The sequence below is a fragment of the Talpa europaea genome, assembly GCF_964194135.1.
Source record: "Talpa europaea genome assembly, chromosome: 10".
NCBI classification, from domain to species: Eukaryota; Metazoa; Chordata; class Mammalia; order Eulipotyphla; family Talpidae; genus Talpa; species Talpa europaea.
Window position 1 is genome coordinate 17,233,319 of NC_140077.1, and position 24,080 is coordinate 17,257,398.

The window sequence follows — 24,080 nt, forward strand, 5'->3', positions numbered from 1 at the left end:
GACAAAGTGGAAGGACTTAGTCAAAAGTCGAAGTCAAGCTTTGCAGGAAACAGAGAGGGCTTTGGTAGTCTGGGATGCATCAGAATTGCAGTGGCTTGGTACTCCAGTGGGGTCAAGAGCAAGGTACATTTGCCCCTTTACTCCCAATCCTTCACAGGTTTGGAAATTAGAAGGCTGGCAAGATCTTCACCCACAACCTGACTTGGACCAGTCAAAGGTAGCCACATTTCCCTGTAAATCCACAAACTGCCATGAAGTGCCTCAACACAATATGCAGCTCTTAATTTCTGGATACAGTGTTCTATCCAGAAGGCAGTTCCTTAATTCCCCCCCCCCAATACCTTTTACTCAGTGAGATCTCCTGGCAAGTACCCTGCAGCACTGAGTTAGCAATTGGATATTGTCCTTTTAAAATATCATTCAATTAGGTCTTTTGTAATACCACAACCTAATGAGATAGTCTTACCGATTCTAAAGAAATTGCTAGTGCATTTCATCAAAGGCACAATAATGGAAACATCGATTCACTCCTCACCACAACATCTCCCTTTGATGCTGCAGTCACCTAACTACCACACTTTTCATTTTGTCTAGAAGCAGCCAGCCGCCTCAATGCATGCCCATCAGACAAGGATCCAGTCTGAAATAAGACATGTGAATATCAATCTCAACTACACTTGTGTCTTCATTTGCTGCTGCGCAGGATCATTCTTTGACTCTGAACCAATAAATTGTCCCCCAATAAAGAAAAATTCTACTGAAGATAGGATAACTGGAGCCTGGTGTTTTAGGCCAACTCTACAAATGTTGCCAAAGGCATCATCTAGCTCCTCAAACCATTTATTCAAAAGAATGGCAGGGCATCCATCAGAGACTTAGTGGGCCTGAAGAAAGTCCGGCCACATCATGTAAAAGATGTCAACAGGAAAGAATACCTTCTCAAAAATGCATCCGCAAATGTGTAATGTGATTAGGTAAATCCACAACACCCACTGTCATGTTTCCGAAAAAAAGCAGCCACCCAGTCTGAAAGTATTTTGAATGCACTATATCCACAAGGGTAGCTCATTAGCCATGCCCCAGATGTTCTTAGCACTGTGGACATGGAGGAGAACATACGCCTTCCAGATACACACAGGACACACTGCATTTGCTTTATCAACCCCCTGCCATGAGATGTCTGTTGCTTCTAACCCAGCTTGTCTCTGAATAAATAAAAACATGGTCAGGGGCCTGGGCTTCATCTAAATAAGTTAGCATCCAGTCATTTAGCAATATCCAAATATATATTATTTTTTTTCAATAAAGCTTCAAATTTTCTGGCTATTCTAAGCATCTAAACTCACAGACTATCTGACATTTGGCTAAGTCTTTCACACAATATCCATTTGATACCATGAAAGAAATGTATTTGCAATGGCTTTTGCTCTGCAAATGTCATCTGGGTGTCCTTAGGGGATTGCATTAAGCACCTGGCGCCCACCATGAGGCTCCTTAATGAGAGATATAAAGGTTATGTTGAAATTATTGTTTAAAGGTGCTGACATCTCACACACATGCACACATACACACACACATATTATAAATCAAATATTCAAATGTATACTGAAGAGCAACTGTTTCAGGATTTTGAAAAAAGGACAGAGGAGGAGCTCTCCAACCAAGGTTATTTTCTACATATCTCTATGCAAGACAGTGTTTGTAATTATCTTTTTCCTTCCACTGATTGATTCTACCATATTACATAATAATTTGGCATCAAAATAGTACTAAGGTTCTGAGATGACAGGAAATACAGAGAAGAAAATCTAAGATCCCTTGTGTTAAGTATAAGTTGATGGACTCTAGAAGGTTCATTACCATATTTTACACATTCATCAACTAACTTGTTTATGTAACCAATATTTAATGAGCATTATTAAGTAACTCATACTCAGTTATACCAGAGTGCTGTACAACAGTCCTGTCTTCCTGGAGCTTGATGCAAATGATCCAAAACTCACATCAATCAATGTAAAATCTTAACGATGATGGGTACTTTGATGGAGTGAAAGAATACCTAAGGGGATTTAACTGTTAGGGAGTTTAGGGAAGACATTCTGAGGGAGTAATTCTGGGTGTGAGATGAGACAGTGATGAAGTTTACTTTGGGAAGAAGATTCTAGATCTAGGAAAGGGAGCACAGTGGACAACTGGGGTGAAGGAATGAAAGACAATCATTCAAATGGAAGGGATAACAGTGAATCATAAGAAAGGAGAGACCAGCACAGGCACTGAAAGATCTATGGAGAACTTAGCCTTATTTATGGGGCAATGAGAAAAATGCTGAAGGAGTTTAAGCAAAGGCATGAAATCACAAGATCTATATTTGAAGAATATAATGTTTAGGCTATTGTGTGAATACACTGGGAGAGATTCTAGCAAAAGTTCCAATAGCAAACGTAACCTATGTCTGAATGGTGGTGGTAATAGAAAGAAATGGATGGAAACAAGAGATATTTATAGAAAAGACTATGATGGGTAGAAATGGTTAAGAAACAGGAATTACTAGGATATCTCCTAGGTTTCTGACTTTTGCAACTAAATGTACATAATTAGTTGCAGTTCTGGAATTGCAGCTGAAATACTAAGAGAGCAAATTATGTTGGGGGTAGGGGTGGAACAGTGGGTTATTTTTGGAATATACTCAATCTGGAGGCATCTGAGACACACAAGAGACAAGGTCAAGTGCGGAGCCTGATACATTGATTAGGAGCTTAAGGAGGTCACTATAGGTCACTTATAGGTCACTATATCTTGACTGTACCTTTGGCAAATAACAGCATAGACATATGTGAAGTTTCCCTTCCTCAGCTAAACTGAGAATAATGCTATATCAATTTTTTTCAAATCAAGGCATCAAGGTGTCATGGGATATAGTCTAGTCTTGAAATCTAACAACATGCATTCAAGACCTGGATCCACTACTAGCTGGGCGGGCTTGAACATGCACCTTAGCTTTTCTGTACCTTTGTTTCCTACACTCCTTAAAATTATTATGAACACATAGTCCCTAGTTTCTTCACAGGGTTGTTTTAAAGGTCAAATGAGTAAAATTCTGGAGAAAACTATTTTAAACCTATGAAATGATAAATAGCATTGCCAATAAATGAAATATAACTGTCTGCATATTTTGATACTAAAGAAAAGAAAGGAAGACTAGTTGCTGCAGATAAAATCAACTTGGTTAGAATGATGAAATGCCATTGAATCCCCTCCAAAATCTGGATTGCATCAACAAGGGTTTTTCACTGGGTAGGACCAGGCTGACAAGATATGAATGAAAATAGAACTGGTTCACCTTTTGATCGAGACTGTAGGCCAGTACCCAGTCCTCTTGCTTGGGATGGAAGAGCAGGCTCTGGATAAAGAAGGTAAGCCGGTATTTCTGGTAGGTCGCCCCTTCGTCCGAGCTGATCAATATGCTGCTCTCCATTTCAGGATCACTAAGAAGCATGATCTAAAGAAAGGAGGAGGGATATAGATTCAGTGAGTAGGAGAAATAAATGCAATAAATTAAAGCCTAACTATAAAGTCACCTGTATCTGTATTTCACAGCATACAAAGAGGTATCAGGCCCTCCTTATGAAATATTGGTTTGTGTCTCTTTTTCCTGATTTAATCCTTCATTGCTGAAATACTGTACAAGGCTAGGTCTGCATACATATAAGATTCCAGTTTTCGATTTTTACTTCCACTTGCCATGACCGTCTTTTGCACATTGGGAGTATGTTCTAAGGGATACTGTGCCCTGACCTTAGACCAGCACACATCTCTCTCCCTTTCTCCCTCCACCTACTGTTCTCCATCACATTGTTTCTCTCACTGCTCTTTACTCATGGAAAGGACGCTCCTAAGATCCCACTGTTTGTTCTGTTCTTTCTGAATAACTTCAGTGATTTAATTGATATAAGTGGTTTTATGATCCTTTCCTTCTGGATATTTTCCAAAGCACATAACCCAAAAGACTTTTGAGCCAACTACTGCTGCCCAAGAAAGTCTCTCATCTTCAAGTCAAATGGATTGAACGGTCCAGTGACAAAATCCTGGCATCAGCGAGAACGGGTTCAAATCTCAACACGCCTCTGTCCATATAGGGTCACCTTGGAAAGTTACTTTGTATTTAGAGCCTTCAGGCCACAATAGCAAGTTTGAGGATGTCCACACTGCCTTTGTTCACTGGGCATATGAATGTTCTTGGCAAGGTTCTAAGTAGTTTTACAGTAAGTTCTTTGCAGCAGCATTTTTTAACCACATAACTAATTGGCCATAAAGCAATTTTGCCATAAAAGAAAAAGTTTGATTTGATAGTTTCATTTGACAGTTTGGTTTCAGATTTCCCATTTTTATATAGTATAAACCTTACCCTTCATAATGGTCTCCACAGTGATGAGTAGGCAGGGTGGCCTTAAAAGAGTGTTTAACAACTATGTATATTGACTCTATGGAAAACATGATGATGAAACTTCCCAGAAGTGTGAATTAAGAGTGTAAATCCAGGCTGCATGCTGCATCAGAAAATAACATACCAGTTATCAAACCATTCAGTGAACATGGTCATCCCTCCCACCATCAAAACCGAAAGTTTACCAAGCACAACAGTCTCTGAGAGCATCAACTATGGATTCTTTAGCTAATTTAGACACAAAAATTACTTTTCATGATTTTATCTTTCTTTTTTTTTTTTTCGTGTTTACACACAAATTATCTTTTATCAAATGATGTCAATAAAACTATCATATTTTAGAGACTTGATTACAGATTGTTTTTGTTGAGGAGCAATTTTCTCATCTTTCTAGAATCCAGTCTATTTTTCATATTCTTGTCACTACATCTAAGTATGTTACCAGTCTGAAATGACAGCTAACAATCTACTTTTTCCTTGTTATATCCCGAGCAGTAACATTTGGCAAATGGATTATAATACCACATAAAATACTAAGAGAAAATGTGGCTATATCCACACAATGGGATATTATTCAGCCATAAGGAAATAAGAAATGCTGCCATTTACAGCAAGACAGAATGACAAACATAAATACTGGGCATTTACATAGTATTTTTTTTTTCATTCTTTTTCCTTTTTTTTTTTTAATAAATTTTATTGTTATATTCCCCATACAATTGCAGCCCCCCCCATTCTGACCCCAATCCCTCCCCTCCCGCCCCCGCCCCCCTAAAAGTGTCTCTGGTTCATAGTTTTTTGTTGATTTTGATTTTCACTTTCTTATAGTTATTCATTTTCCTGGTCCCTTATTTAAGTTTTCTAGATTCCTGCTATGAGTGAGACCATCCGGTATTTTTCTTTTTCTTTTTGGCTTATTTCGCTGAGCATGATCCCTTCCAGCGCCATCCATGTTGCTGCAAATTGCATGTGTTTATCTTTTTTGAATGCTGAGTAATATTCCATGGTAAATATGTACCACATCTTCTTGATCCAGTCATCTATTTTTGGGCATTTGGGTTGTTTCCAAAGCTTAGCTATTGTAAATAGTGCTGCTATAAACATAGGGGTGCAGGTGTTCTTTGGAATTGATGTTTCTGTGTCCTTTGGGTAAATACCTAGGAGTGGAATTGCTGGATCATATGGAAGCTCTATGTTTAGTAGGTCCAGAAATCTCCACACAGCTTTCCACAGTGGTTGGACCAGTTTGCACTCCCACCAACAGTGCAGAAGAGTTCCTTTTTCTCCACACCCTCGCCAACATTTGTTGTTGCTAGTTTTTTTAATATGTGCCATTCTCACTGGTGTAAGATGGTATCTCATGGTAGTTTTGATTTGCATTTCCCTGATGACAAGTGATATTGAACATTTTTTCATATGCCTGTTGGCCATTTGCATTTCCTCTTCAGAGAAGTTTCTTTTAAGCTCTTCTGCCCATTTTTTGACTGGATTATTTTCTTTGTTGTTGTTGAGTCTCATCAGCTCTTTGCAGATTTTTGTGATCAGTCCTTTATCATTAGTGTTGGGTGCAAAAATGTTCTCCCAGTTGGTGGGGTTTCTCTTTGTTTTTGTTATTGTCTCTTTTGCTGTGCAAAAGCTCTTTAATTTGATGTAGTCCCAGCTGTTTATCTTTGCCTTCACTATCACTGCTTTGGGTGATGTGTCTGTAAAGATGTCTTTGATGTGCAAATCACGTAGTGTTTCGCCTATATTTCCTTCTATATATTTTATGGTTTCAGGTCTTATGTCTAGTTCTTTAATCCATTTTGAGTTGATTTTTGTGTATGGTGTGAGGTAGTGGTCAAGCTTCATTCTTTTGCATGTAGCGACCCAGTTTTCCCAGCACCATTTATTGAACAAACTTTCTTTGCTCCAATGCATATTCTTTGCTCCTTTGTCAAAGATTAGTTGACCATAAATCTGTGGGTTTATTTCTGGATTTTCTATTTGATTCCATTGGTCTGTATGTCTGTTCTTGTTCCAATACCATGCAGTTTTGATGATTATGGCTTTGTAGTATAGTTTGAAGTCTGGGAGTCTGATGCCTCCATTCCCTTCTTTTTTTTTCAGGAGAGCTTTGGCTATTCGGGGTTTTTGGTGATTCCATATGAATTTCATCAATAATTGTTCTATTTCTTTGAAGAATGACATTGAAATTTTGATTGGAATAGCATTGAATCTGTATATTGCTTTTGGTAGGATGGCCATTTTAATAATGTTTATTCTTCCAATCCATGAGCAGGGGATGTCTCTCCATTTCTTTGTGTCTTCTTCTATTTCTTTTAACAGTGTTTTATAGTTTTCTTTGTATAGGTCCTTTACCTCTTTTGTTAGATTTATTCCCAAATATTTGATTTTTTTTGTTTCAATAACAAAAGGGATGGTCTTTTTGATTTCTTCTTCTTCAGATTTATTGTTTGTGTATAGGAAGGCTACTGACTTTTGCGTGTTGATTTTGTATCCTGCCACTTTACTGAACTGATTGATGAGTTGAATTAGCTTTTCTGTGGAGTTTTTGGGGTTCTCTATGTATAATATCATATCGTCTGCAAATAGTGATAGTTTGACTTCTTCTTTTCCTATTTGGATTCCTTGGATGTCTTTCTCTTGTCTTATTGCCCTAGCTAGGACTTCCAGTATTATATTGAAAAGCAATGGTGAGAGTGGACATCCTTGTCTTGTTCCAGATCTTAATGGAATTGCTTTCAGCTTTTCACCATTGAGAATGATACTGGCTGTTGGCTTGTCATAGATGGCCTTTATGATGTTGAGGTATGTTCCTTGTATCTCCAGAATTTCAAGGGCTTTTATCATGAATGGGTGTTGCACTTTGTCGAAAGCTTTCTCAGCATCTATTGATATTATCATATGGTTTTTATATTTCTTTTTGTTGATGTGTTGGATAACGTTGATTGATTTTCGGATGTTAAACCATCCTAGTGCCCCTGGAATGAATCCAACTTGGTCGTGGTGAATTATCTTATGGATACATTGTTGGATTCTGATAGCTAAAATTTTATTGAGGATTTTTGCATCAGTGTTCATTAGGGAGATTGGCCTGTAGTTTTCCTTTTTTGTGTTGTCCTTGTTCGGTTTTGGTATTAGTGTAATGTTGGCTTCATAGAACGTGTTTGGTATTGTCCCTTCCTTCTCAATTTTTTGGAAGAGTTTGTGAAGGATAGGCACTAATTCGTCTCTGAATGTTTGGTAGAATTCATTTGTAAATCCATCAGGTCCTGGGCTTTTGTTTTTGGGGAGGTTTTTTATTACCATTTCAATTTCGCTAATTGTAATTGGTCTGTTTAGGTGTTCTATTTCTTCTTTATCTAGCTTTGGCTGATTGTAGAGTTGTAGGAATTTGTCCATCTCCTCTAGATTGTTAAACTTGTTTCCATATAACTGTTCATAGTAGTTACTGATTATTCTTTTGATTTCTGCTGTGTCCGTTGTGATTTCTCCTCTTTCATTGATGATCCTGTTTATTTGTGCTTTCTCCCTTTTTTCCTTTGTGAGCCTGGCTAGGGGTTTGTCTATTTTATTGATTTTTTCAAAAAACCAGCTCTTGGTTTCATTGATCTTTTGGATTGTTTTTTTAGTTTCAATTTCATTTATTTCTGCTTTGGTTTTTATTATTTCTTTTCTTCTACTGGTTTTGGGGTTTTTTTGTTGTTCTTTTTCTAGATCTTTGAGCTTCGAGATGAGGTTGTTTCTTTGCGTTCTTTCTTGTTTCTTGATGTGAGCTTCTATTGCTATATATTTTCCTCTTATTACTGCTTTTGCTGCATCCCATACATTTAGGATATTGGTGTACTCCTTGTCATTCAATTCAAAAAATTTTTTAATTTCTTCTTTGATCTCCTCATTAGTCCAATGGTCTTCCAGTAGTGTGGTTTTTAATCTCCATGAGGTAGGAAAGTTCCTTGCCTTCTTTTTATGGTTTATTTCTAGTTTGATGCCTTCATGGTCAGAAAAGATGGTTGATATGATTTCAATCTTGGTGTATCTGTTGATGTTTGTCTTGTGCCCCAGTATGTGATCGATCCTGGAGAATGATCCGTGTGCGCTTGAGAAAAATGTGTACTCCGTTTTTTTGGGGTTTAGTGTTCTATAGATGTCTGTTAAGCCCAATTGCTCTAGGTCCTTATTTAGAGCTTTGGTTTCTTTACTTATTTTTTGTCTTGTTGATCTATCCATTGTTGATAGTGGTGTGTTGAAGTCTCCCACTACGTATGTGTTTTCTCTGATGTCTGTTTTCAGAGAGGACAACAGTTGTCTGATATATTTTGGTGCTCCTTCGTTTGGTGAGTATATGTTAATGAGTGTTATTTCTTCTTGAAGTATTGTCCCCTTGATCATAATGTAGTGACCATTGTGGTCTCTTTTTATCTTTTTGAGTTTGAAATCTGTTTTATCTGATATAAGTATAGCTGTTCCTGCTTTCTTTTTTGGTCCATTTGCTTGTAGGATTGTTTTCCATCCTTTAACTTTGAGCCTATTTTTATCTTTTGTAGCTAAATGTGTTTCCTGGAGACAGCAAAAGGTTGGGTTTTGTTTCTTAATCCAGGCTGCAACTCTGTGTCTTTTTATTGAAGAGTTTAGTCCATTTACATTTAGAGTTAATATTGATATGTTAACATCTGTATTTGCCATTGTGTTTGTCTTTCCTTTGATGTTATTTATTTATTCTTTTAATAACTTTTTTTTTTTTTGGCCTTCTTTCATTGTTATTCGTCCCTCTGAGGTTCTGGCTTTAGGACTCCTTGTAGTATTTTTTGGAGTGGGGGTTTAGTTGCAATGAAATTCCGGAGTTTCTGTTTGTCTGGGAAGGTCCTTATTCTTTCTTCAAAGAGGAAGGAGAGCTTTGCGGGATAGAGTATTCTTGGTTGGCATCTGTTTTCTTGGAGTCTGTTGACTATGTCCCTCCACTCTCTCCTTGCCCGTAGTGTTTCTTCGGAGAAGTCTGATGTCAGCCTGATTGGTTTTCCTTTGAATGTTATCTGTTTCTTCCTTCTTGCCAGCTTCATTATTTTTTCCTTGTCCTGGATTCTTGGGAGCTTTACTATTATGAGTCTTGCTGTATTTTTCCTTTCGTCGTGGAAGTTTGGTGTTCTTCTTGCTTCTTGTATATCAATTTTCAGCTCCTTCTTCACATTTGGGAAGTTCTCTTCAATTATCTCTTTGAATATTTTCTCTGTTCCTACATCTCTCTCCTCTCCTTCTGGTATTCCTATAACTCTTATATTTCCTTTCCTCATGGAGTCAGATAGTTCCCGAAGTCTTTCTTCGTTCTTTTTCCTTCGTACTTCTCTTTCCTTTTCTGTTTTGGTTCTTTTTATTTCTGTGTCTTCAAGATTACTTATTCGTTCTTCCATTTCATCTATTCTGCTTTCATTGCTTTTCCCAGAATTCTTTAGTTCTTCCATTAATTCTTTGATCTCCTGCATTTCTTTTACTTCCCTCTTTAGGGACTCAATTTCTTTCTTCTGACCATTGTTTTCCCTCTCTAGGGACTCAATTGCATTCTTCTGATCGTTGATTATTTTTCCCTTATCATTGTTTTCCTTTATGACTTCTGTCAGTTTTTTAATCACGGCAATTTTAAATTCTCTTTCTGGAAGGTTCAGAAATTCTTCCAAGTTATTGTCTTTGCAATCTGGGGGCTGGCTTTCTTTTTGTGGTGTGCTTTTTCTCTGGAGAGTTGCTAGGTTGCGTGTGGTTCTTCTCCTCCCTACTGTCTGTTTTCTAATTTGCCGTATGCGTTGGGACACTGTGTTGTTGGGACTGGCCGGCATCTTGGGTGGGCTTCTCTGTTCCCCTCTGGTTCTTCCAGGAGTCATCTGTCAGTTTCAAGCAGCCTTTACTGGAGAAAGGTCCCTGTTCTAAAATGCCGATGTGGGGACACACTCCCCTGTGCGCCTGGTCTGCCCCGGCGGTGGGTTCCTGCTCCCCTCTGGGCTTGGACTGCAGGCCAGAGGGGGTCTGGCGTGGGCGAACTTCCCCAGCTCACCTCTGGCTCCTGAGGAAGCCTTCTGCAGGTAGTCTTTACTGAAGAAATGTCCCTGTTCTAAAATGGTGATGTGGGACACACTCCCTGCGCGTCTGGTCTCAGGCACACTCTTCTGCGCGCCTGGTCTGCCCCGGCTGTGGGTGCTCACTCTCCCTGTGGGCTCAGACTACTTGTTCGGAAGGAGCCCGGTGTGGGCTAACTCCCCAGCTGGCCACTAGCTCCTTCAGTAGCCTGTGCTGGGGTCAAGTCGCTAGGTGGCGCCAGAGATCTCTCCTAGAGCCCTTGGGGAGCTGATTTTCCACTCCGTGGGACAGGGAGCAGAGCGGGGATGGTAGGGTACACCTCAACGGCTTTGGGGTGCTGTGTCTGCCTTGTGCCCCACCGTCGTGGGGAACCCACGCCCCTAATTTCGTGCCCCGGGTCTCAGTTCCAAAGCCCTCAGTTCCAGGACGCGGGCTGTAGCCCAGATCAGTGGCGCGGGAATGGCGCCTTTTGAATCCCGCTCCCCTGCCTGGGCGCCTTGTTCCTGCTCACTCAGGGAGGGCCTCCGCCGTCTCCCCGCAAGCCTAGGTCGCAGGCACAGGGACCTGGGCAGCTGCGATCCGGTCCGGATCCGCGCCACTTTCCGCGCAAGCTTACCGGGCGTTCGGGGCTGTGTGCTGGTGCTGGTCTCCTCCTGGGGGGCGGGGCTCTCTTTAATGGCGCCTGGAGCTCACCTCCGCGGCGGATCCTGCAGGGTTCGCCTCAGCTCCCGTTCACGGGGTGTGGTGGCTGAAATAGTTCCTTTCCACTCACAGTCCCGCTTGCTGCGTCCGTTTTTCTTGTTGGCCGTTTTGGTTTGTTGTTTCCCTCCTCTCTGCCGGTCGGAGAGTGCCGACTTTGTGGGCGGGGGAGGGGAGCAGGGTTCTGTGCTTCCCTCCCTTCTCGTCCTCTTTTATGGCAACTTTCTTCTTCGGGCAGTTTGCTGGAGTCGTCCGTTTATCTTCCGTGTCCCAGTTCTCACTGGGACCTGCCGCTTTTCCTCCCTATTAACTTTTTTTAATGGGAGATCTTACTCGCAGCGTCTCCTCGCCGCCATGTTGCTCCGCCCACCCGATTTTATCTTTCTTACTGAAACAATTGCCTTCTGACCAGTTAAGTGGCAAAAATGTTTGCACTGAAAATGCTTGTGTCAAAGAATCTTCAGCGACTCTACTAGACACACCTTGACAAGGGGTTTCTCTTTACATTTCAGGACTTGAAAACACCCTTCATTCGGTGCAATGTGGTTTATGCTTACAACACCTCAGTGACTCTGGTTTCACTCAGAAGCATGATTGACTTTCTGGGATTAAATCTAATAGATGAAGGTGCTCAGACCTTTCCCTTCGGGAAGCTGGGAATGGTCTTTCACACCACTGACACCTGCGTCCTTCTTAAAGTTCTCCCTTCCAGGGAACACCACAGGCATCCGGCTTCCCTCTACACCGATCCTGAATACTTTACCTTCTCCTATTGGCCCTTAAATATGATGTTTCTGCACCCATGTTTTGACTTCCTTCTCTTCTCACTCAACATATTGTCACACTGCTTCTAGTGACCTCTTCCACTCTTGTTTGGGTTTGGTTTTTTTTCAACTACTACTATTTTGAAACTAAGTCATAAATTAAATTTTAACATGAGTTCTCCCCCTCTCAGTTTAAGATTTGAAAATTCAGCTTCCCAGTAGTTGCCTCTATTAGGATGTCCCGCCAACACCACAGACACAAGAAGCCCCTAAAGCACCTCCTCCAGGCCCTCTTCATCCCCAAGTGCTTCCTGCCTGAGTGTGTGTTTCCACAACCATTTTTATGAGGTCAAAGCCTCAGATTCACCCTTGCCTCTACTGTTTTGCTCATCTCCTAATGTTAGTCTCTGAGTTCTGTGCATTTTACCTACCAGCTCCAAAATCAGGTCAATTTACTCCCTGTATCCTTTGATTGCCTTAGTCCAAATGTGATCAGCTCAGCCCAGGATTACTGGAAGATACCCCTAGCCATTCTCACAGCTTTAGCTGTGTTCCCTCCAAACCATTTTGTGCACCGTGTTCAGAACAGTCATCCTATAATATAAATTATCAAGTATATGTTTGATTTAGACATCTCCTACTTAAAACAATTCAATGGTTCATCTTGATATGCCTATATTTGAATTCCTTAAAACAGCCTGGCAAAACTCACCCCCACTTATGTCTCTGGTTTCAGAAGTAGCATAATTCTTTTGACCTTTATTATCTAGCTCTACTGAAATTCTTTGAGTTCTTATTGTTTGCTGAGCGATTAAATGAGCAAATGTGTTTATTTCCTCTTACAGTTCTTCCTGTCTTTAGCTACATGGCCGCCAGTTGTCAGGGCTATTTCTGAACATGGTGTGAGCCTTGGGCCCAAAGGACAAAATTAAGCACAAGCCTATCTCCCTATCCTATAAAAAGAAACTATTAATAGCAGGACATTTAAAATGTTAGCCATAGCAGATATTAGTATTATAAAGTAAGCTTTAAAGCAAATTCAATCCCTTTAACTGCTAAGATTCATAGTGCTTTTTCCCTATTATTTCTTTCAGCTTCCAAGACAAACTTACTTTCTTTTTCTCAAATATTTGCTTTTGCTTCATTGGAATAAGTTATTGCTAGTTATCAGCAAATGTTTAAGAAATGGATGCAGTACAATATATTTTTTCGTTCATGTGTGAATAATCTAGGGGGGAAGTCTTAGATGGGTTTTTCATAGACAGAATAATTTTCTCCTCCTTTGGAACGGTGAAGGGGTAGGAGTAACTGGTAAATGCACCCCCACTGCCCTTGAAAAAAATCTCAGAGGAAGCATCGATGCTCTTTGTAGAGTTTAAGAGGACAGATATACTATGTAAGAATGAGGCTTTCATATCTGCCCTCACAGGCTTTACACTGTGTACCGATGGGCTACATAACAGGCAATGAAATCATTTTTCCCCTGGTGCAGAGAAATTAAACTGCTTATTTTATGCAGGTATAAAGAAGCTTCATGCCTATGATTTTAATTAGAAGATAAGACCAACATCATAAACGGATGTTATTTTATGTACTATAAGTTACCATACATAAATAAGGGTAACCATCAACTATTTTGTGCAATGTATTCTCTTCCTTGAGTCCTGTATCTTTCTGTACATACACATTTACGCTTACAAATGCAAGATTATCACTCCATACACCACTGTCCCCTGCATGTGTGCACACACATGCTTATACACTCACTGATGTTGCGTGCACATATCCAGAAATGAATTCAAATAAGGTATATTGACATGATGTGGTGATTTTAAGGAGCTTTTGTTGGCCAGAGTACATTTTTATTGCAACCTTTCTCTGACATTCTCATCAGAAATCCTTTTATATACTTTGATATCACTGCTGTATCTGTATTCAATCCAAGTTTCTGAGATGAATGAAGAAAGGGAAATAGAAACCTACATGTTTTGGATTTCTAATCTGTGCTAGGCACTTTGTTGGATATTTTATTGAAACCTCATATAAATTATGTGAAGTAAGTATCATTACCTGCATTTTATAGATAAGGAAACAGGTTCAGAGGAAAGCAACTTGCCTATTACCTCCTCTGATGAACTCAAACACCCCCACCTATATGCTAACATTTGATTGGACCTTGAACTTGAACACAATGTCATCTTTATAAAGGGAGAAGTAAAAGTCAGAAAAGCAAGTCTTTACCCTTCTTTTAAACATCTTTAAGAAATCCACCCAAAAGTCATCTTCAAGAAGGCCCTTTTCCTCCTCTGAACTTATATCTACTTTACCCAATGGATACAAAGAATTAAATGAATTAGAATCCAAAGAGTAAATATAATGTTAGTACTTTTAAAAATGGAGGGGAACATAATAAGCATGATAATAAAGTAAATGCCTCATCAGATGCTGTCTTGAGGTGAATTTTGTGTTTGTATATTAATATACCACATATACAAAGAAAATCATCCCACATCCACCCAAGTTTGTACTGTTAAGCAGAGATTTCAAACTCAAATGCCTACAAGGGCAAAGCAGGTAGTGAGGGAAGCAGATAATGCAAGACAAGGAGTGGCAGCATGTTCCAAGTAGGAAGTGCATGTCTATTCTTCAACTATTTAAAACTGAACTTTTTAAGAATAGGTATCTAAATTAAACCTGCTGTGGATTGACATTTTGAGCCAGGTACATGATTCTTGGTTAAGTTGGGATAAAAAAGTTTATAAGCCTTGATTTGTAATTTTTAATCACAGGTATATAGGTATAGAACTTATGCAGATGGCTCTTTTAGATACCCCTTGGCTTTATGTTTGACAATCTGAACAGAAAAGTCTACCTATTGGAGAGTTTTGTTTTGCCTTATTGTGCTTTGCTCTCATTCAGTTTTGATTCTTTATCCAGCTTGTCTCATTAGATCTGCTCAGGAAGGGGAAAAACATTTTTAAATATGATTTAGCGGGGTTATTTATGGTAGAGGCTCTAGGGGCAGGTGACTTGTATTCAAGTCCTCAGTCAGCTACTCTAAGTGAAAATGTAATGATGTTACCCAACTTTTCCAGGTTTGTCATCTCATCTATTAAAAAAAAAAAAAGAGGAGATAATCATTGTATCTAAGTTGCACTGCTATTGGGAGGATTAAATGAGATAATGATTAAAAGAGCTTAGCACAGGAACATAATTGTTAAACAAACATTAACCTTTGTCTTGAAATCACCCCAGAAAGGAGTAAAGCTAAAGTCAGAGGGACACCAAGCAGATTGGAGACAAACAGAAGTGATTTAGGGATTATTTGTCTCCCTCTCTCCAACTCCCCTTATTTCTGAGCTTTGGGATAAAAACAAAAGGCTCAGGCAGTGGGAAAAGCAGAGCTGTTGTTCGCATGTGATAGTATCTCATTCCTGTAGAGGAGAAAGTTCTAGAAATCAGTACAACCTTGTGTTTATAGTTAACACTGCTCTATGATACAATTGGAAGCTTGTTAAGAGTGTTGATCTTATTTATTTTTATTTTACCACAATGTAAAATAAACATGAAAGAGTGGGGAAAATAAAAACTACATTTTGTATTTATTTTATTTCCCTGATAATAATTTAAGAAAAGCATACTCTGTTAGCAAATATCACCACTGATGAAATGAACACCAGTCAGTAAGGCACTGTTGTAAAAGACAATAGCTGCCTTGAGTGCCCACCCTCATCTCTTCCGAGGGAGGTGCCAACGTGAAGGAAGCTAACATGCCACTGCCCACGCACAGGGTGTGAGCCTCCTACCAATCGCTACAGAGGTACATGAAGAGTAGATGAATGTGCGTGAATGCACTGCACATGATTGTCTGCAACTCAGACTAGAGATGGATAAGCCTTAAGAAATTTCCAGAATATGGATGGTGCAATGTCTTTGTTGTTCTTTTCACCTATAATGGCTTTTGCAGGAAAGTCTTGAGAAGGGTGAATAGTAGCCCACATTTTAACACTGAGTTGCAATTGCAAAGGACACATGGAGGTCAGGAAGCAGACAGGGGCTCTGCTTAGCCAAAGATGCTTTCAGAAGCCTGTAAGCTTCTCTGTGTCTAAACTCGTCAAAATTGGTCTTGGTTATAGCAAAATCTCCCCAGAAATCTTTCCAGAATGCACCCTATCCTGCAGCTAGGTGAGTCTCACAATGTCACTGATAAATATGTCATCTTATTCCATTACCCCCATTCTCTATGTTTCTCCCGAGTGCAATCTATGAAATGGGGGAGCGAGTGGGGATAGCTAAAGGTATCTACCTCTCATTCAGCCAGACACACCAGAAAAGCAAAGGAAACAAATTCCAGTTCAATGCTTTGAATGCAGTCTCAGAACAGGAGTAAGCAGACTGCCTCTGAATAGTAAGGGAGAAATGCTATAATTTACTGTATAATTGAGTCCTAATGGGAGACCCTTAGCACAGTTGGTGCTCAATAAGAAATAACAATAATATCAATACAAGTTCACAAAAAATATAGAGGGAAAGTCTTTGGGCTAACCCCACAACCTATTGGCATAATTGATACGTTGTTGGATATTGACTTACACACAAATAGAGCCTGTTACAGATAAGGCTTTTAGTTGCAATGTAACAATACACCACCATTCACTTTGATTTTTCATCCTCATTCTCTCTTACACACTCTCTCTCATCCATCCATCCATCTACCCATCCATCCACCACCTATCAATCCATCTGCCCATCTAACATCTTTTACAGCAGTGGTCCTCTCCTGAAGAAGGAGCTCCCAGCAAGACGCTTATAGGCACAGCTGGTATTTTGATCTATTCACTGTGGTTGCCACTCTGCTTGAACAGAGCGTTGTGGGAGGTGGGGAACAGCAGAAAAAGAATCAGCAAATCACTTCAGCGAGAGGACAGTATAATGATCCAGATGGGAGGGCTGGGGCCTGAGTTACACAGCAGCTTGGAGGGACTAATATGCAGAACTTCTGGATGTAGAAGGAAAAGTCAAAGGGGTCTTGTAGATATGATGTGGGGTATAAGAGAAAATGACAAGATGCATTAAAAGGTTTTAGACCCATATGTTCATCTCAGTGTTGCTTATCATAATTAAGTATTAGAACTAACTCAAATTGCCTAATAAGTTTTTGGCCTGAACAACCAGAAAAACAGAATTAGCATTGATGACACAGGAAAGTCTGTGGGACAAGAAGTTGGGGGCTTTGGAAATAAGGACTTCAGTCCTGAAGAAGCCTGTCTTAAGATGCTTAACAGGCATCGAAAAGGGGATGTCAAGTAAAAAACAACCCCTGATAACACAGGGGTTAAGTGTCAATGCTATTATTGCTGTGACCTGAGTTTGATCCCCAGGAAGGAAGGTTTCCCACATGGTATAGCAGACCTCATCTGCCTCGCCCCCTGCACCCCTCAGCAGTGCAGTTCAGTAGATCCACCTGTTCTGCTCCCCTCTCTGTTTCTGGTGAATCCTCTCACCCCCTGTACCTCTGGCCTACACCCCCATTCTTCTATGCATGCATGCATGAATTAATGAATATTTTTTTAAGTAGACAACAGATGTTGAAGGAGTATTTTCAGGAAAGTGGGCTGGTCTGCAGATAAGAACTTAGGAGTCACTGTGTGTGGACAGCATTTGAAGATGTGGATCTGGGGGTCACTAAGGTGGCAAATAGAGATGGAATAGAGTTCAGAGAGCTGAGCTCATGAGCAGTGCTTAAGGGTCAAAAAGATAAGGAAGGATGAGAAAAGGATCTGGAGAGGGAGAAGGGAAATTCAGAGAGTCTTCAAAACCTTGAATCCAAGGAAAGAAAGTATATTGGGGAAAAGAGAGTTCAACTGTCAGAGGCAGCTGATGGTTAAGTAAGATGAGTTCCAGGAACTGACCAGCTTAGCAATGTGGAGGTGACCATGGCAAAGGCAAGGGAGTAGGCAGAAAACGTTGCTGAAGGTAAATATTGGCATGGCCGTTCTGTAAAGCTATGTGGTGAGATAGAATAGGATTCTTATGAATATTCATAACTTCTGCTTTGTAATTTCCCTTCTAGGAATCTGTCCAAGGAAACCATCAGGGACCTAATAAAAGGTTTATGCCCCTGTATGTTCATCTCAGTGTTATTTATAATAATAAAAAGTTGGAAACCACCCAAATATCTAATAGAATGATTAAATAAAGTAGGCTAAGTCCACTCAAAGGAATATTATGCAGCCATTAAGTATGAATTCAAATAGTTTTGACATGAGAAAAATAATTGTATGTTTAAGCAGTGCATTAAAAGCAGAACACATGAAGGATAATCTCAGCGTTGTTAAAAATTGTTCAGAGGGCATGCTTATTTATGCACAGATAAACAAATTGAAAGGAAAATTTACTACATGTTAACAATAGCTATTATTGTGTGGCAAGATCGTGAGTAATTTTCATTCTGTTTTCTTTATACTTTTCTATTTTTCCCAAATATTCTGCAACAAACAGATACTACCTTTATAATAATGAAGTGCTTTCTGTCTTCCTCTCTCTAGACATGCACACACACACACACACACACACACATATTCCCACCATTAGCCCTTTCAAAAATCTTAAAATTATGCTACCACTGCCTATCACTGGAAAAACTGAGAAACCGCACATATTATCTATTCCATTGTCAGCACTGATCTGAGCACAGAGAGGTATGGGGTGAAAGTCAGATAGCAGGCGGACCTCAGGGTAGACAGTGTAGATATATCACTGCCCTCTCCTTTGAGTAGGGGAGGAATCTCTAGCACTGGTCCCCCCACTATACTCAAACTATTCTCCTCACTGCACACTGAATACCCCCAACCCAGCTTGGATTATGGCATCCCCCCAAAAAAAAACCACTCCTGTACCCTCCACAAGTCATGAAAACCAAGCTGGGAACCCAGACACTTCCCAATAGGGTTCTCAGGCTTGACCTCCACAACACAAGTATGTGCTCTCCCAAGCAGTCCCTCAAAGCTCTGTCAAGTCACTGTTTCTGCTACTGTGTGTGTCTGACCACACGACTGCCCTACTAGAAAGACCAGCATCTTCTCTGCCCGTGCCTTCCTTCAAGGCCCATCTTCATCCCCTCCCTCTCTTGAAGCCTCGCAAAACCATAGCAGAATCATCTTTGCTTCCAAGAACTCCATCAACAAATTCATCACACTGAACTAAGGTTTTAAGTTTAAAATAATGGAAATAAGCAAAGGTGTTTATAAAATAATATAAAAAGTTACATTTCAGTTGAATTCATATCAGTTGCCACACAGGTGGTAAGCTCCTTTCAGCAGAGCTGCCGGTCTTCCCTGCTGGGCTCAACATAGTATGTGCTCAATAAAATCTGGCAAGTGGCTGAAGGAGGGTCACTCAGGTTTCCAAGGTTTGCTTGCCCAGACATTCATTGTATTATACATGTGACTCATCAGTGCCCTGGCAAGGGAAGCCAACTCTATCTCACTAGCAGCAGTCAGCACAACCTTCACTTGAAGTCTGCCCAGAGATGGCACAGGCATGACCAGCCCATATGAAATAATCCTCACTCAGAAGACTAGCCCCTTGCCACTTCTAGTTCCTCTTTTGGTAAAGACTAACACGGACAAATTTAACAAATTGGTGACCATATTATTTTTCAACAAGGTGTTATTTCCAATACTTAAAAAAAAAAAAAGCATGTCTAACCCTAGGTGAGAGAAGTTTTATTTAAACATATGCATGTGGGTGTGTGTGTGTATATATATATATATAATTGGATTAGATAAGTATATACCAAATATGCATAGAAGATTAGATTGGAAATTATTTTCATTACTTTTTGTCAAATCATTTTCACTGTTTTGTTGTGGTTTGATTTGGGAGTTTTGATTTTTTTGGTCTTTCTCCACTTTAGTCACAGGTTAAATGGCTGAAGGTATGGGGAAGTCACCAGTGGAATGGGAAAGGCTTTGAGAAATAGCAAATCCAAGGAATTGAGATCACCCAAGTCACATGTGCTTCAAGGCTCCAAGTTGCTACTGTGCATGTCTGGGACACACGGGAATGACAGCGTTAAACCTCCATCCTGAAATCAGAAAGGTGATGACGATGTGAAGAGATAAAGAAAAAAAATGCATGCTCGCCGGCATGCATATTGTCTACTACAAAAGAAACCTAATTTGTAAGCATCTTGTTGAAACTGTGTGGGAGGAAAATCCTGAAAAGATTCTAGTGCACAAGGGATAGTAAACGGAAATTAATTGCACAGTACCCATTATGACTAATTTAAGAATTGCCAATTGTCACTGATACAGTATTTATTTAGTGTGCTATCTTCAGTATTTAATTTAGTGAGCAGAAGAAAAAAGAATGGAGCTTTTATAAGTTCACTTGCTAATCCTATTTTTCCCATTGGGTGTTCAATTCTTTATATGAGAAGTTCTCAACCGAGGCAATTGTCAGGGACCTAACCCTAGATGCTGGGGGAGGATTATTTTAGTTAGGAGAGGCAAGACCAGCTTTCAGTTTTCATGAGAAACCATTGGGAATACACTTAGAACTATCCTGTTTCTGGTCTAGTTGGAAAGGATAAGGCAGCCTAGAGTGTCATTCAAGGTGGTGACAAAGTCGCTATATTCTGGGGCACCGCCACACCCAGGATGAGCAAAGACCAAGTGCTGGACAGCTCGGCTCTCAGTCCAAGTTGCTGCCCACCCTCTGAAGGGCCAGGATGGACTTGCCCACAGCTGACCCTAGATGTCATCAACACAGAGCATGGCAACTTGTTGAGCAACAACCCTTTGGCCAAAGGGCTTAAAGGGTCAAAGAGCCAGGTTTCAAAACTGACATGAAGGTCTTACCCCATGAAAGTTGCAAAACCGACATGAAGGTACCATGAAGATCTTACCCCATGCTGAGGCAAAGAGAAGGGGAAGCAGATCCATTGTCCCAGGGAGTTGCATCAGGCAACACCACACTGTCAAGGAAACGGGAATCGTGGAGCATGCTGTTAGGGCAGGATGCTGCCGAGAAGGCAAAAGCTGGTCTTTTTATTGATTGAATGATTTACAGAGTCAATTACTCAGGGCAGGAGAACAATGAGAAAAAAGTTAGAAGGAAATGAATGTAGTCTTAAGGTACCTGGGCTTTTTGTGGAGATGAGTCTGCGGATCCAGATTAGTTTTATGGCTCACGTTTGAATCCCAGCCCCCACTCGGGATTCCAATCTTATTAACAAGGCATTCTGCTCATCATTCTCTGGGACACGGTTACATACATATCAGCGCACAGCTCCCTGGGCATTGCTGGTCATGCCCTGTGACGTACACTCATTGTTCCAGGGATAAAGCATCCTGCTCTTGTTTAACTTGAGAGGAACTTTTGCAGGGTCGGTGGTTTGCATTCTTTAAGTTTAGGTAATTGATTAGCTGGGCCAAATGGACTTTGCACTGGAAAAGCCAGACTGCACATCCAGACTGGCAGCATGAGCAGCCGTTTAAGCCTAGCAACGTGGAATGTGGCTCCCGGCATGGAAATACCAAGGTGCTGAAGCTTGTAGGGAGGTGGGCAGAAAATGGAAGCACTGAATTCTGTGCTTTCACCTCAGCTCCAGACCCCTGCTCTGCACACAGCCCCCCTCAGGTGGAGTCACCACCAAAGCCTGGGTTGCAGGTATTTGATAGTTTCCCAAGTCTTTCTGCAGCTGTTCTCTCTAATCCTTACTCTCTCCCTGAGGGAGGCTGTGCAGACAAGACGATCACCGCATTCATTTTCTGTAGCTAGAAAACAAATAACCACACACAGCAGCTTACAATAATATAATTGTATTGTTTTACAGTTTGCCCAAAATGGGTCTCACTGGGCTAAACCCAGGTGTCTGCAGTGGGGCATGCCTTTCTGAAGGCTCCAGGGGAGGCTCTGTTTGCTAGCCTCCAGAAGCTGCCTCCACACCCAGGCCATGCTCCAGCACACCTCTGAGAGCAAGGGCAGCAATGACCCGCCCAGTCTGTCTCATTTGGCATCTCTTTGACTCTACTTCTCCCCCCTTCTCCAGTTTCCAGCACCCCTGGGATTTATAATGGCTCAGGGGAGAATCCACTGCCCTCTGTTTATCTTAACATCAGCTGATTAAGAACCTTAATTCCCTTTAGTACTTCAATCCCCCCTGTGAAAGGACCAATCTCAGATTCCAGGGATTAGGGAACCCCTGGGAGAGCTTTCTGTATCACACCCCATTTTACAGGCAGGAATGCCAGTCCCAGGACTGAGGACTTGCTAGATGCCACAGCTGGTTACCAAGTGTTCAGACTGAGGCCCAAACTCAGAACTTTCTATCACAAGTGGAGTGCATTATCCTCCTGTGGAGCGCTATGTTGGGGACACAGTGAAGGAGAGAGAGGACACAGCAAGGGGATGACAGAGCGGCGTGTAAACAAGAGCAGGAGGGAACCGGAGACGGGGAGAGACTGGCAAGGCATTTACCCCACAGGTGTTCTCTGTCCTGTCTCACCCTCCTCTTCTGCTTCTACGCCTTCAGCTGCAGATCTGACCCCATTATCCCCAAACAAAAGCACTGGAGACAGCATGAGCTTGTATTTTTTTCCCTGTTGTGTCTTAGGGTGTTTGTTTTGCTTCCTCTCTTTCCCAACGTGAAGTAGAGAGGGAGGGGACCAAAAGGTAGCAATTTTGCCAGGCAGGTACTCTCCGTAATGATCCATCATCCCATGCCAGGTGGTCCCCAGACAAGCAGGGAAGAGAAAGCCACGATAACAGTAATAACTGGAGAAGAGGGTCTGGCAGGTAACAACATAATGAGGAGCCCCAGCCACCCTGGCCAGGGAGGGGGGTAGGAGAAGAATGAAGGAAGAGGTAAGAAAAGGAGTGGCCCAAAAGGCTGCAGCTTCACATTGTGCCCCAGGGTGTGTGTGTGTGTGTGTGTGTGTGAGAGAGAGAGAGAGAGAGAGAGTATGTGTGTGCACGCGCGCTCTCCTCATTGTTCAAAGGAAGAAAAGAGCACCTACAAACTTTTCATTGTTGTTAAGGACAGAGCAGCACATTTGTCTAAAGGTCCAACTGCCACTTCTGATTCCAAAGCTGGGCAAAGGATCCACCCCTATGGTGATTTAGATTAATCGCTTCTCATTAAGAGCCAATAAACAGACTGCATTCCGAGAGCTCCTCTCAACCCTGCCACAGTCGCTGTGTATAATTGCTGGGAGGGAAAGCCGAGGCGCACCAGAGTTGTCAAATGTAATTTATAGGTTTTTAAGATCTAATCATTTTCTATAATATGAGATTAAATGACAGTCTATATTAAAGAGGAAATTACATTTCACCTTGCTTTCTTCACTCTGCTCCCCTTTTCCAGCTAGGGTTTTTCAGAAAGCTCGAATCCCATGAAAAGGGCCAGCAAATGTCCTTGACAATGTACTTGAGAAGAATCCCCCTACCGTGGACTCGCCTGCACCCAGAAGTCTGTCGAGAGAAGCAGGATGAGAAAGTCTCTTGGCTGAGCTAGGTCCACCCAGGGGTCCCCCGGGGTTCCCATCCCCCTGTTTTACCCAGAGTCTGCCAGCCTAGCCCCTGACCACATGCCCCACAGCTCCAGGGAGCCAAGGGTAGAGATAGCCTGGAACAAACCACACTCCCACTTTGTATTTGGAATCCAACAGCTCTTGCTATTTCATTCGGGACTCGGGAGGTGCTCATCTGCCCACATCCGCTCCCTGCGGCGCTACCTCTGTGTCAGGTACTGGGATGGACACAGGAGCCAGAAGGAGGAGGCATTCAAATCCCATCTCTGTTTATTAGCTCCTTGGCTTCGAAGCTTCAGTTTCTCTCAACCAGAAAATCTAAAGAGGAACAGCCATGCCTCCCCGCCCCCCACCATAAATGGGTTTCAGGGGGAAGAGCATGAGAAGTAGTGTTTGGAAACCTCCTGACACATTGGTATCAGCCAGTGCCGAGGCCTGTCTTCCCATCTGCTCCCTAAGGTGTTAGAGAGCAGTCACTCTCCATCAAGTTGGGGGAGAGGGAGAGTAGAGAATCAGGCTGTGGGAGGAGAGGGGCCCCTCGGGTTGAACAGCTGGGATGCAGGTGAT

General features: G+C 41.4%; 1 protein-coding gene across 1 annotated transcript in view; it reads right to left on the reverse strand.

Annotated features, from left to right (window-relative positions):
• Positions 1 to 24,080, reverse strand: part of SORCS3 (sortilin related VPS10 domain containing receptor 3) — a gene marked incomplete at both ends in the record, with an annotated part of 526,499 nt that overhangs the window by 240,981 nt on the left and 261,438 nt on the right. Inside the window, one exon of the mRNA XM_084245318.1 lies at positions 3,341 to 3,499. Coding sequence (XP_084101444.1) covers positions 3,341 to 3,499 — 159 coding nt within the window. The remainder of the gene's footprint in view (positions 1 to 3,340; positions 3,500 to 24,080) is intronic.